Here is a 12,974-nt window from a genome sequence, read left to right on the forward strand (position 1 = left end):
GTCTTGGAATCTTAAGATTGAGAAATTTTATTGACTCAGTCCCAGGTCCATGATACACTGTACTAGGAAAAAAAAAAGAAAACTGCATCAAAAATGGAAAAAAGCACCTGAAAATATTAAAATCATTAAGGCCAGTAGTGTTTATTTAATGAAACTGTACATATCTGACTATGTAACAGATACGTAATATGTCTGACTAAACAGTCACTGTTTAAGGGAATACATTAAAAACAGACCTCTAGGGGCTCCCCTGGTGGCGCAGTGGTTGAGTGTCTGCCTGCCGATGCAGGGGACACAGGTTCGCGCCCCGGTCTGGGAAGATCCCACATGCCGTGGAGCGGCTGGACCCATGAGCCATGGCCACTGGGCCTGCGTGTCCGGAGCCTGTGCTCCACAACAGGAGAGGCCACAACAGTGAAAGGCCCGCATACTGAAAAACAAAAACAAAAAAAACCCCAAAAAAACCCCAGACCTCTAAATAATGAAAGAATTGGCACCAAGGAAAAAGTTACAGACAATAACCAAAAGGCTTTGAAAACTTTAAAGCACACTTTGATATGGTGTCATATATAATGGTCTATTTGTTAATAGTCTGTTTGCACTGTACATCGTAAAAAATGAGCACATCACCTCACTCCTGAACGTGCTTCGCTGGAACCTGTTTATTACAAATAAGAGACAAATTATAAATATGTGCAGTAAAAAAACATACAGATAATGCATCTGTATGAATGGTATGTGATGAAATTAAAGTAGAGGATAAATAACTTTAATAAGTGCTACACTTTGAGGCACATGAGGAATGAAATTCATGTCGTTTCTAAGTTATGGACACAGCATCTTTTCTCCCCACCTGTTTTTGTACCTTAGTGTAATGCCTATTTGCATTTAACCTAGTTATCTTATGTTTGCGTGCTTTGCAAACTGAATTACAGAACCAAATTGCCTGTTACAATTTCCCATTATGTGACACAATTACATAGGAACATTTTGAGGTGAGAGGATTCTCCTAACATCGGGAAACACTGATTGCATCATGCCGGCAAAGAGCAAAAATTAAGGAGCGGCCTCTTTCCCCAGGTGACAGAATTTACTGCTTTCTCTCCAGTGTAAATGTTGTTCCCCATACAATGAGTTCTATTCATTGATTTCTGGTCTGCAAGATTAGATCCATTAGTATTTAAAAAATAAAAAAGTCAGACCCCAAAACTACACATTGCCTAATCGAAGCTCCACATTCCTTGAGCACTTCTAAATAAAGCAGGGAGTTGAAGTAATGCTCCAGAATTACCTTCTGTCCATAAAGAGTGAAAGCACAATGGATTTTCAAGTAATTACCGTATCTGCAGCACACACACCAGGCCCTTCTTGCATACATGCCTCGGCACAAGCAAATGATGCAAAAACTTTCACTGGATGACCTTTGTTTCAAATCCCCAAATCTAATCATAAGCACACGAATGAATACGTGTGCACATGCAACCTTTTACAGTCTTTAATTAGAAGGGAGGGGAGACCATCTAGGTAGAGAAAAGGGACGTAGTCAACCCTATTTCTCTCTTACCGAGATGAGGGGATGACGTATTTGTACCGTCTTTAAAGACAGAACTTAACCAGGGAAAGCATGCAGCTGCTCGTCTCCCAGGTGGAAAGACAGCAGAGTCTCCCGCGTGGGCATACTGGGAGCAAGATGTAGAATAAAGAGGTGGAAACATGAGATTAACTAAGGCTGAGTTGAAAGAAAGAATCTGAAAATAAACCCCTCAACTTATAAAACAAAAGGCACAACATTTCAATCATCATCATTCAACCTCGAGAGCTTAGCACACATGGATTTCCACTTACTCGGAATTCCTCATTATTTAGCGAGAGCCTTGTCATAATCACAGCCTAGCATCGCTAGTAAAACACAAACCTTTTGGCCTCATGACACTTCATGATGTTACAGTGGCACTTAGCAAAAGTTTTCACTGTTAATGTGAAGAAAAAAATCTCAACAGAATATGAAATGATTTTATTTCATCTATTTAGTTTTCATGTGTGTTTAGAATAAAAAGTAAATTTACCTACAAATGTACTTATAGTATAAAATCTTTATATTAATAAAATTACTTCTACTTATCTACAGGAGAGAAACAGTCTAATTAATCAATAACTATAAATGAAAATATATGCTATATAAAACAACTGCTATTTCAAAATTTCCGGAGGATGAGATGAGACAAGCTCGTTCTTTTTTTTTTTTTTTTTTTTTTTGGTATGCGGGCCTCTCACTGTTGTGGCCTCTCCCATTGCGGAGCACAGGCTCCGCACGCGCAGGCTCAGCGGCCACGGCTCACGGGCCCAGCCGCTCCTCGGCATGTGGGATCTTCCTGGACCGGGGCATGAACCCGTGTCCTCTGCATCGGCAGGCGGACTCTCAACTACTGCGCCACCAGGGAAGCCCAAGCTCGTTCTTTTAATCCTGATGTGATCAAGGATATAGCTGGAAGATGACAGCAAATTAAGTATTGTGGCTTAGAACACAGTGGAGAATGAAAGAAATCAAAGTTCTCCAAACTCTCTCACACTTGGGCAGAAACACTTTCAGTTCCTGTGGAGGAAACAAGTTTGACTTCTAGAAAGACCTCGAGGGGATGTGATGGTGCTGGATAAAGGCCAGGAACAGAGCATTCCCGTTCCAGAATTTTGCTGCCTCTCTCCCTCCTCCAAATCACATTTTTGTTTGGGAAATATGTCATCATCTTCCCCTACCCAGACACAAGCCACTTAACATTGCATACGTCTCAGCAGACTTATAAATGTCTAGAAACAAACCCTCACCCCAGAAGTGCTTCTCATGTAGGTCATTGTGTCTCGTCTTTGATCCCAGCTGGCCCTCCTCATTTAAACTGAGACACTGGTCTGGCTTTGGTCACTGAGAGGCACAGTCAGTGCTCAGCGGGTCTGGACAAAGCTACATGTTCTATAAAGAACTATGGATACACTACTACCTATGAAATAGATACCTAATAAGAACCAACTGTATAGCACAGGGAACTCTACTCAACACTTTGTAATGACCTATATGGGAAAAGAACCTAAAAAACAGTGGATATGTGGATATGTATAACTGACTCACTTTGCTGTACACCTGAAACTAACACAACATTGTAAATCAACTATACACCAATTTAAAAAAGAATTTAAATTAATAAAATCACTTTACAAAGAAAAACAACAACAACTGTGCAATGATCAGAATTGCTACTGGAGGGCAGAGTGACTCCATGCAGATTGCAAGAGCCAGCATGGCTGGCAGAAACAACTCATGCTTCTGAAGAGGTATGTCACATCGGCTCCAGGTCACTGGGCCCTTGACCTTCGGGGCCGAATGAGGAGGGACACCTGGTGGGATGGGCATTGGGGCCTATGCTTGAGGAAGGCTGATGAGGCCTATGAGTGAGACATCAGGGCGAGTCTCAGAATGAAGCAATCAAAAGGGACAGGACTCTTGTTCCTGAAATCAAGGACAGGCTGAGAGGGCAGGACCTGGAGGAATGGAATGAACAAGTGGAGTTCGGGCCGGAAGCACAACAGAGCTGAGGAATGCTGTAGGCGGGTGATGATGGGACAGTGGGAGCAGGCAAGGGTCGGGACAGCCCGGCCAGGAAGGGAAGAGGCTACTTGTTAATTCTTTATTTATCTCTCCACCTCCTCTCCTTCCCACAAGGCATTGGAGGTAGTGGAACGGAGAAAAACAGAAAAGAGGAGACAAAAGAAACATGGAGACAGGAAGAAAGAATTAAATGGAAAGTAAAAAATAATGAGAAAGGATAGCAAAGTGATGCTTCTGTGGCTTTGAGGAGGAGCTATGGGCCAATGAGAGAAGAGGATGAGAAAACATCTAGACGAGGCCAGACAGGAGGAGAGGCAGAAGCTGGAAATGATAAAACAGAAGGCCGAGGAGCCAACAGTCCCACCGGCCCCTGCTGAAAGTAACTGAGCTGTACATGCCTCTGAAGGTCATCTGGGTGCCTCTCCTTTTCCAGATGAGGAGATGGGGGTGCGGGGGAGGCAGTAACTCGGAGAGCTTGTTTCTTTGTATTGCACCACAATCTGCTGCCCCAGTAGTGTGCAACCAGCGGGAGACGGTGTGGAGAAGACTTTACCCTGGAGGTGAGCTGTCCAGGTGTCCCCTAAGGCTTCTTCCTCCCAATTCCTCTGCTATTCTAGAGTTCTAGGTACACTCACAATATCCTCAGCTTACAATGCCTAAAGATACAGCAACGAACTGTAAGTGAGCTTTAAAATGAACACGTTGAATGTTCATCCAAGTGACGCTGCCCTTCAAATCAGTCTCTGCATTGCAGCTCCTTATACTGACACCTGCCTAATACAGTCAAGTTAACAAATGAGCTGTGGCTGTTACTGCTCAAACCATCTGTACCCAGTAAGAAAACACACAAGGAAAAGACAAACTAATGAGTACGGAGAAACACTGCTTTACATCTCAAGTGGATTACCTGTGCTGCTCACCAGACATGACCCCAGTGCCTTTGACTCCAAAAAGAAAAAAAAATCCACCCTCGAGTGACAACGATGGGTTTTCCACTTTGAAAAGAATGGGTTCTAGCATCTAACAATGACCCCAAAAGAGATGCAGTGCAAATATTCTGAGCAATGACAACATCTTTGGAACATGTGCTCAGACTTTTGAGGTGATTTCTTTGAAAGTGAAACACTCTAAGTTTTGGTGTGGTTGTGAAAAAAAAAATCAGTCACAATATTCTATTCTCAATGCTCTTATGTAACCTTCTGTGGAAAAAAGAGAAGCCCCTGATCTCTCCAAATCTGCTCTCAAGGGTGGAGATGGGTAAAGAGTGAAAAGGACAGGGGAAGCTTTTCTTCTACCCACGTCTACTCCCAGGCGGGCTACCATCAGCATGACGACAGAGTGGCTTGCGGGGAAGACCCAGCTCCACTGACCTGCCCTCTCCAAGGTGAGCAAGGTACTGCGAGTGCAGGGCTCAGGGAAGGTGCTCTCTTCCTCCTGGAGGTGCTTGCTGTCCTTGAGCAGTTAACCAGCCCACCGAGACCCTACTCATGCTGAGAGGCACCCAGCCCACCGAGACCCCCCTACTCATGCTGAGAGGCACCGAGCATTGAGTAGGAAAAGGAAAAGATGTCTTAGAAGTAAAGCTGTAAGGAATCTATTGTTATTCTCTGATGCTTGCAGTAGAACACGAGAGAGGCTAAGACAAAAAGAGGAGTGAAATGCAAGTCAGTGACTATGGGGTTGACCTCCTTGAGCGTTTGGGGAATCAGAGGAAACAAAACGCCTTATCTCTTCTTTTGGCCTGTCCCTTCGGCACTTCTCCTTTCAGTAAAGATATGGGGTTCAAAAAGAAACTAGTGGCTTTTTGAATAAAATACGAAACTAGTCAAGCATTTGTTCATTCAGTGAATTAATATTCATGAGGTGCCTTTTACAATATATGGCAGGTGCCGCTGTGCAAGGTGCTAGATATAATTGTAGCTACTTATTTTCATCGAGAATCTGCTCCATAATCCAGAATTTTATCTAAGCAAACTACGTAAACTACATGTTATGTGTACTTTGGGATCTGATTTCTAAATCATTGCTAGATAGCTCTTCTGAATAAGAGTGCTCTAGAAAGCAAAAGCTCCCTTTGCAATCCCTTCTCTAACCTTCCCCAGTTCCCACCTCTTATTGCACTAACTCACAAATACACACTCACGGGGGCATGCACACACAAGCAGGAAATCCACATGGGCTTGGTGTCATAAACTGCATACCTCTTGCATAAATTCACAACCGACCATATTTACTTTTCTATCATCAATTATAACTTGTTTTTGTCTAAACTAAAAGCTTCAGCTTCCTTAGTTTATTATATCACCAGTGAGTACAATTAAGAGATAGGGCTTCCACGTCTCGTAGTGTCTTTTCCAGTTAATGAGGCGCATGGACTTATAGATTCATTCATGCAAACTTTTGTAACTCACATGCTTATGTGACCACAGCCAGATTTACAACTACACTAAAGATTCTCCCAGGACACCCTTTTTGTGTGTGTGTGAGACCACAGGAATTTCGATAGTTTTTCATGACAGGGCTGATGAATCTGATGGCTATGACCTATCTGAGTCCCACATTGATATTCAGTGTCTGCTCCTCTACGCTAATGTAGTGGAGCCGGGATCTATTCGCCAATGTCAATTTGTATTATAGGTGTGGTTACTGCATGGACAAGCTCTGTTAAAAAAGAGAAAGATTGCAAAGTTGGCTTCATCTCAAACGTCTGTGTCTGATTCACAGACATCTGTGTCTCCCTGAGAAATAACGTTTTCACAACCAGAGCTGTCCAACAGAGAAATAAGCCACTTCCTATGGGAGTCAACTCCCCCTAATGAGAAGCGGTCAGGCTGTGGGGAAGGCGTCCCAGCACTGGATGGGGAGGTGGAGGCTGCCTAAGGTTGGAGGATGCTACATTTATGATGGAAGTAGCCTTCGGTCACATATGCTTACTGTAAAATGACACCCAGTGTGGGTCTGCTGTCTCATAGTGAGCTGTTTGGAGAAGCAAGGCTTTGGTTGTGTTCCAAAGTAGGATCCAATCAATAGAAGACGTTTGTGTTGGCCCTTACAACAAGCGTCTAATAGAGGGAACCAACTCGAAGGCTCAGGTCATGTGGTCGAGCTACAGAGCAGAGAATGGTGGGCTGGCAGCCCAGAGCAAGTCCGAATGGTATATTTAGACCCTTTGGACGGAAAGATGCCCACACTGTCGGCTATCATTACTTAACCAACTGCTGAGCAGCTCTTGGCCCTCGGACTCGTCTCCACCCTTCTTGTGCCCCATATCAACTATGTGTACAGCACGTTGACCTGGAGGAAAGGGTCATTCTTTAGCTCTGCTGGCTGTTTTTCCTCTGGAGGAAATCAAGCTCAATGCTGAGCGTGAGGAGAACCCCAGGCTCTCTATGTAGGATTTTAAGAGCACAGGTCTGGGGCCCTGTTTAGAAAAGCAGGGAGCAAAGAAAAGCAAATCCTCCTCTAAAAATACGCTTTTGCCCAGAACTGCTTCTAAGTTAGGGGAATTTCCTGCAGCCTAGGAGAGCCAGAGTGAGCGTTCTTCTCAAGTACAGTGATTTGGTGAAGTCCATGTGTGATGATACCACTGTAACCACAGAGGAATTTACCACAGGAAGTGTCCCAGCTGTTGCTTATTAGCATTAGAACAAATTACACAAAGCAAATTGTTAGCAGACATGTTTCCATAATATTTAACTGGTGGCAATAAATAAGAACGATTCTCTTTCAAGTAAATGCTAGATTTCCAAAAATCCAGCTTCCAATTGTCCATGAAGGAATCGTCTTCGATTAGGATAATGGTTGGAGGGAAGGGCACCCTGGAAGCTGAGGCTCCCAGCCCTCTTCCCGGGGCAGCACGGCCGGGAGTCCTGTGAAAGTAGCCACTGGGGTGACATCACAAGATGGGAACAGGACTCTTTGTACCTCTAGACGGCAGACCATCTGCTGGGCTCACCACTGGGCTTCTCAGCACGGTCATCTCATGCCATGGGGAACTTGGCACGTGGCAAGACCACAGCAGAGCTGGGCAGCTACCTAGTTCTTGGAGTGAGTTTGTAACAAAAAATAAACCAAGACCACGGACAGGTGTTCATCCCTCTCCTTAACAAAATATTGCAGTTTTGAGAAATCATCTCCTCCTTCCCAATTGCCTGTCTTGTTATCTGAGGTTTAAGGAAAAAAACGTGAGTCCCATCTCCTCCTCCTCCTCCTCTTAAGCCATTGGAGAAGAGTTGAAAAAGCACCAGATCAGAGCGAATGTCACACAGCACTCACCTCCCACTCACACGTATGGAAACCTGGCTAGTTTCTTAGAAACCAGAGTATCTCCATCTTTCCAGACCTTCTGACAATGACTAACTTCAAGTCCCTGGTCACTTCTGGGCACTTCCAATCATCTTCAGAGCCATGACAAAATTCTCCTAAAACAATCTCAGAAAGTAATAAAAAACATACTTTTAATTTAAATAAAATAAGAAATCTTCCATGCAGCACATAAATACAAAAATAGGTTACTGTAGCTCAGAGGGTTGGGCCTGTTAGAAGAGGTGCTCTCTTATCGTCTTCCTAGGACAGTTATTTTTATCTTCCCTTCTTTACTGTTTCCTTCTCACGCAGTATTCCTTCCCAGTGTATTTTAATACCCTATTTGGTTTTCCTGAGGAGCTCCCCACTCCTTTCTCCTGCTGTAAAGGAAAATACGAGGCAGCCCTGCCGAAGAGAAATGATGGAAGCGCTGTATAGCTCTGGTGGGCACTAAACCAGCCCACTGGGCTCCCAGGCGAGGCCTGTCCCCTTAGTCACACGGAGTAGAGCCTGGGCTGGCTTGGTGAGTCCAGTTAGCACCTGACCTGGGCAGGCCCAGAACCCCAGCACTGTCCCCCAGCTGCCTCCAGGGCACACCCTGTTGGTGTTAGAGGGTATACTTGGCAGTAACAGCTTAGAGAGGGTTCTGCCTCAGGGCTACAAAGCTGGGAAGGCATTTGAAACGAAGCAAATGCAAAAGCTGATACACTCCCAGCCACTTTCAAAGGCTCTTCCCACTACAGTGTCAGGAAACACACACACACACACACACACACACACAGAGAGAGAGACGAAATGCACTTCTTTTACCTGAAGTCTTCACAAAGGGAATAATGTGCCTCATAAAATATTTTAAATGCCTTAGGCAACAGAACTGTCTCTAGATTTTTTTTTAAACGTGTTTAACAGACAAGTGTAATTGGAAATGTTTGCGACATGAGCACACACACACACACTAATTTGAAATTATGCAAAACTATATCATTGTTTACCACAACCTGGAGCAAATCTACTGCCATGGAATAACAAGTAACACATCTGTACAAGTTCAAGGGCCCCCAAATAAGCTCCCATTCAGATGAGAATGACACACGTGGCATGACTCTGCCTAAGGTCCGTTTAGAGGAGATGGCCTGGTATGTTTTACATTTGCTGAGCTATTGAACTGCCTGGTTTGACAAGATTTTTGAAAGGGGTGAAAATTAATTTAATTGCAGTATTGCAACAATAATTTGGTCGGCTAACTGCATTTCAGTGCAAAAACAGGAAAGGAAGAATTTCCTCCTTAGGTTATTCTCTGACGTGACAGCATTCATTTCAAGAGTAATGAGATTTTTAAAAAGTCAAACCTTAAATATCATGGTTTCAGCAATCTGTCCTGCTTAAAGTTTAATGCAAAATGAGATAGCATCTCTGTGAGAGCAGTTCCACATGAACGTGGACCCAGTTTTCTCCTAGACTTGAGATGGGAAAATCTCTCTCCCCTGAAAACGACTCCGAGTATCTCCTTGACATTGTTTGCAGATGATTTTGATTTGGCGGCACCAATGTTGATGTGTTTGTACCGAGGGAGGCACTACTAAGAATGGTAGAAAGTTTTGAAAATCTCTATATGAGGTATATGTTGATGCAAGAGGCACCACAAGTTTCAGAGAATTGAGCAAAAATGGTGGAGTGAGGAACATAGGCTGTCGTGGGATTTTCTGGATCTCACTGTTTTCACACTGGCCGTTCTGAATATATACACTACCCATGGTTTTGTTTTTTGCTTTTTGCGGTACGCGGGTCTCTCACTGTTGTGGCCTCTCCCGTTGCGGAGCACAGGCTCTGGACGCGCAGGCTCAGCAGCCATGGCTCACGGGCCCAGCCGCTCTGCGGCATGTGGGATCCTCCCGGACCGGGGCACGAACCCGCGTCCCCTGCATCGGCAGGTGGACTCTCAACCACTGCGCCACCAGGGAAGCCCTACCCATGGTTTTTTGAGGGCAACTATCTAACTCCAGATCAGCAGTGAGCACTTCACGATTTACAAACTTTGAGGGACAGAGTCCATTTATTGTTTCAAAATCTTGAAGATGCTGTCCCAAGGCCTGATTCAGGGTAGTTCTGTCAGGTGCCGGGACCAAGACATTCAGCTCTCCCACAGCCTGATAACGCAAGCTCAGTTCCATGGGCAGTTTTAGGACACTCTGCTTTATCCCTTTTCTGTCATGCTTTAAGTCCGCCACCATTTGCGTGTCTAAAAAGGATTTTGCTCTGATGTGCTTTCTCAAATACCACTCATCAAGTGGGTCTAAGAGCATGGCTTGGAATGTTTCTTATGATCCTTGTCCAAGTTCTAACTGATTTATAGAGGATCAATACACAGATCTACCCAGGGCTGCCCTCAAGTTTGTACAGGTCTTGTCCTGCACAAGGTCACCTGGTGGAGGGGTGAGAAGGCTGCAATCCCACGCTGCTCCACTCACCGGCCAAGACGCCCGTCCAGGCTGCATCCCGAGGATGGTGTGCCTTTTCTGATTTGCATTTGGGCCAAGGGAGGCCCTGAGTGGCCCTTGATCTTCCCCCTCCCAGAGATCACAAAGTCTAGTATTCATCTCCTCCCTTACAGCACTACGGACGTTTTTTAAGGAAGAGGACACGCCCACGGCAAAGGCAAATTCATTTTGAAGATACGTTTCCTATTCAGTGAGAGAGGAAGGAAAAAAGAGACAGGGAGAGAGAGAAAGGAAAAGGATCAAAAGAAGAATGGAGACAAGGCTGCCCTTCTGCCTAGTAAATTGTGGATTCATTGTCCGTCCCTGGACACAGCTGCAAAAGGGTAGAAATCAATTTTTTTCTATTACTCCACGGTGAGAAAGGAAAACCTATTTGTAAATTGAATTAAACCCAATAATAGCATGTCTGTGTACATGCTATTATTATTAAAATTAGCCACACATACAACTATATAATCCCACGATGTAACTAGAAATCAACACTCTCCCATTTCAAAGCTTAGTAGAGACATCTTTCTTCTTTTTTAAAGAAACACCATGGCTAAATGTCACTAAGCTCTGCGGCATGCCAATACATCGACACCTCAGTAATGACGCTGGAAGGGAAGGAACTCCAAAGCCCCATCTGGGAAGAACGTGCTTCCAAATTCTTGACTTTGCTGCTGGTGCACCTCAGTCAGTCAGTAATGATTGGATATGAACTAGAACCTTCTAGAAGACGGTTTCTTCCCAAGTTGCAATCTGTGGTGCTGACTGTGGAATAAATTCCCTGTGTCTGTGTAGGCTAGGTCTTGTTCACAGAAACCCTAATCCATCCACTGGGTATTGAATATCAGGCTGCTGAAGTGAGGGTCCGGAAAATACATTAGCAGTCTGCCCTCTAGTGGGGCAACACAGTACTTCAGATAACTAGGAATAGAAAAGACTTTTTTTTTCCCTTCTCTTTCAGAGAGTGAAAGAATTCAAGTTTTCCAGATAGTGCAAGGTGAGGCATTTATCCTCAGAAGACAGCTTCCAGAGCTGAATTAAGCAAGGCTCACAATGATAGGGTCCCCAAGTCAGAGCTAAAGACAGGTAGTGCTGCGGTGGGCGTCCCCGCAGAGCCTGCAGGGACAAAGGTTCTTCTCACATCCTTGGACGTCTCCAGTGTCCTCCTTGGGTGATAGCATTCAGTTCTCCACATTCTCATTATAAAAACAGTACCCACCCTAAGAGCAACCAACCTACCAGAAATGTTAAAAATAACAGGCTTCTTTGTAATTTTTTGGCAAATCATTAACCTAGAAGAACCTTTCAAAAGGGCCATGTTGAATTTTTTAAAAGGTCAAGATGCACGAGTTTTATAAAAAGACCAAGTCTTTGTGGCTGTTCTTTTTCAGGAGAGAATCTTTGTGATGGTGGCAAATGTTGTTAAGGCAGAAGAGGATCTGGAGATCTGTTGTCTGGATTTTGCTTCTATCTTTTAAACACCTTCAGAACTTGGCTTGCTTCAGTTTATCGATATGGTAGCAGAGTTTCAGTGCAGGTCCCAGCTTTAGGCCCAAGTATTTCATGATCATGTCACTCTTCAGCAACAGGAGGGCATTGCCATCAATCTCCTGGTGGAACAGAATCAGAAAAAAGAAAACCCAGAAAGTGGTCAAAGTAATCAAATAGTGGCCACAGTTAGAGTATGGTCAGGGAGTAAAGTAAGGGAATATGGATTGACTTAGATGCGTATTCTCTTAGTCCCAAGGCAAGACCTTAAGAAAATAAACGAAAGCCTACAAATACTATGTGCTCCTCTTCCCATAGTCTCCCTGGAGTCGTTTGATACACTGGATCTTTCATATTCCTGCTCTCTCCTGATTGAAGGAATCTAACATAGTCCCAGCCATACTCCCAATATCCCACATACGTTTATCTCTTCATCCAATCTAGGGCTAAACAAGAAAGAAGTGTTCAATGGACTGCATGTGCCCCCCCTCCCCCCTCCCCAAATTCATATGCTGAAATCCTAACCTCCAAGTGGTGGTATTTGGAGGAGAGACTTTGGGAAGTAATTAGGTCATGAGGGTGGAGCCCTCGTGAATGGGATTAGTGTCCTCATGCAATGGGAAGATGGCAGTCCGAAACCTGGAAGAAGGGTCTCACCAAAAGCAGACCTTGATGGCAACCTGATCTTGGACTGCCAGCATCCAGAACTGAGAAATAAATCGCTGTTGTTCATAAGCCAGCCAGTCCGTGGTACTTTGTTACAGCAGCCTGGACTGACTACGGCAAAGTATCATCCCATTAGACCCTGAAACTAGTAGTTACCTTTCCATTCCAGGTGCTGGTATAAGGCCCTGACTTCCATCCATCATCCTAATCTCTGGTTTCTTTTCGTGGGACACTCACCTGCCTTTCGCTGATTACCAAATTGCTAACAACACTCTATAAGGGATTTCAGGTGGTTTTTTGGCCCTGTCAATAATACTAGGTGGCATACAACTAAATAATGCACCTGCTTCATCTGAGGGTTTAGCACAAATAATTACTAAGGGAATGCCAATCCTCTGAGGTCCCGATATTGCTCCCATTTGTCTCTGAAA

The 12,974-nt window shown here is 44.3% G+C and overlaps 1 protein-coding gene across 6 annotated transcripts in view; it reads right to left on the reverse strand.

The window, feature by feature from the left end:
- Positions 1-8,280: 8,280 nt before the first annotated feature.
- Positions 8,281-12,974, reverse strand: part of SCML4 (Scm polycomb group protein like 4) — a 125,814-nt gene continuing 121,120 nt past the window's right edge. For all 6 annotated transcript variants that reach the window (XM_079939012.1, XM_079939011.1, XM_079939016.1 and 3 more), the window contains one exon: positions 8,281-11,999. In XM_079939012.1, the coding sequence (XP_079795138.1) occupies positions 11,874-11,999 (126 nt within the window). In that variant the 3' untranslated portion in view covers positions 8,281-11,873. The remainder of the gene's footprint in view (positions 12,000-12,974) is intronic.

This window comes from Stenella coeruleoalba (genome assembly GCF_951394435.1).
Source record: "Stenella coeruleoalba genome assembly, chromosome: 12".
Taxonomy (NCBI): Eukaryota; Metazoa; Chordata; class Mammalia; order Artiodactyla; family Delphinidae; genus Stenella; species Stenella coeruleoalba.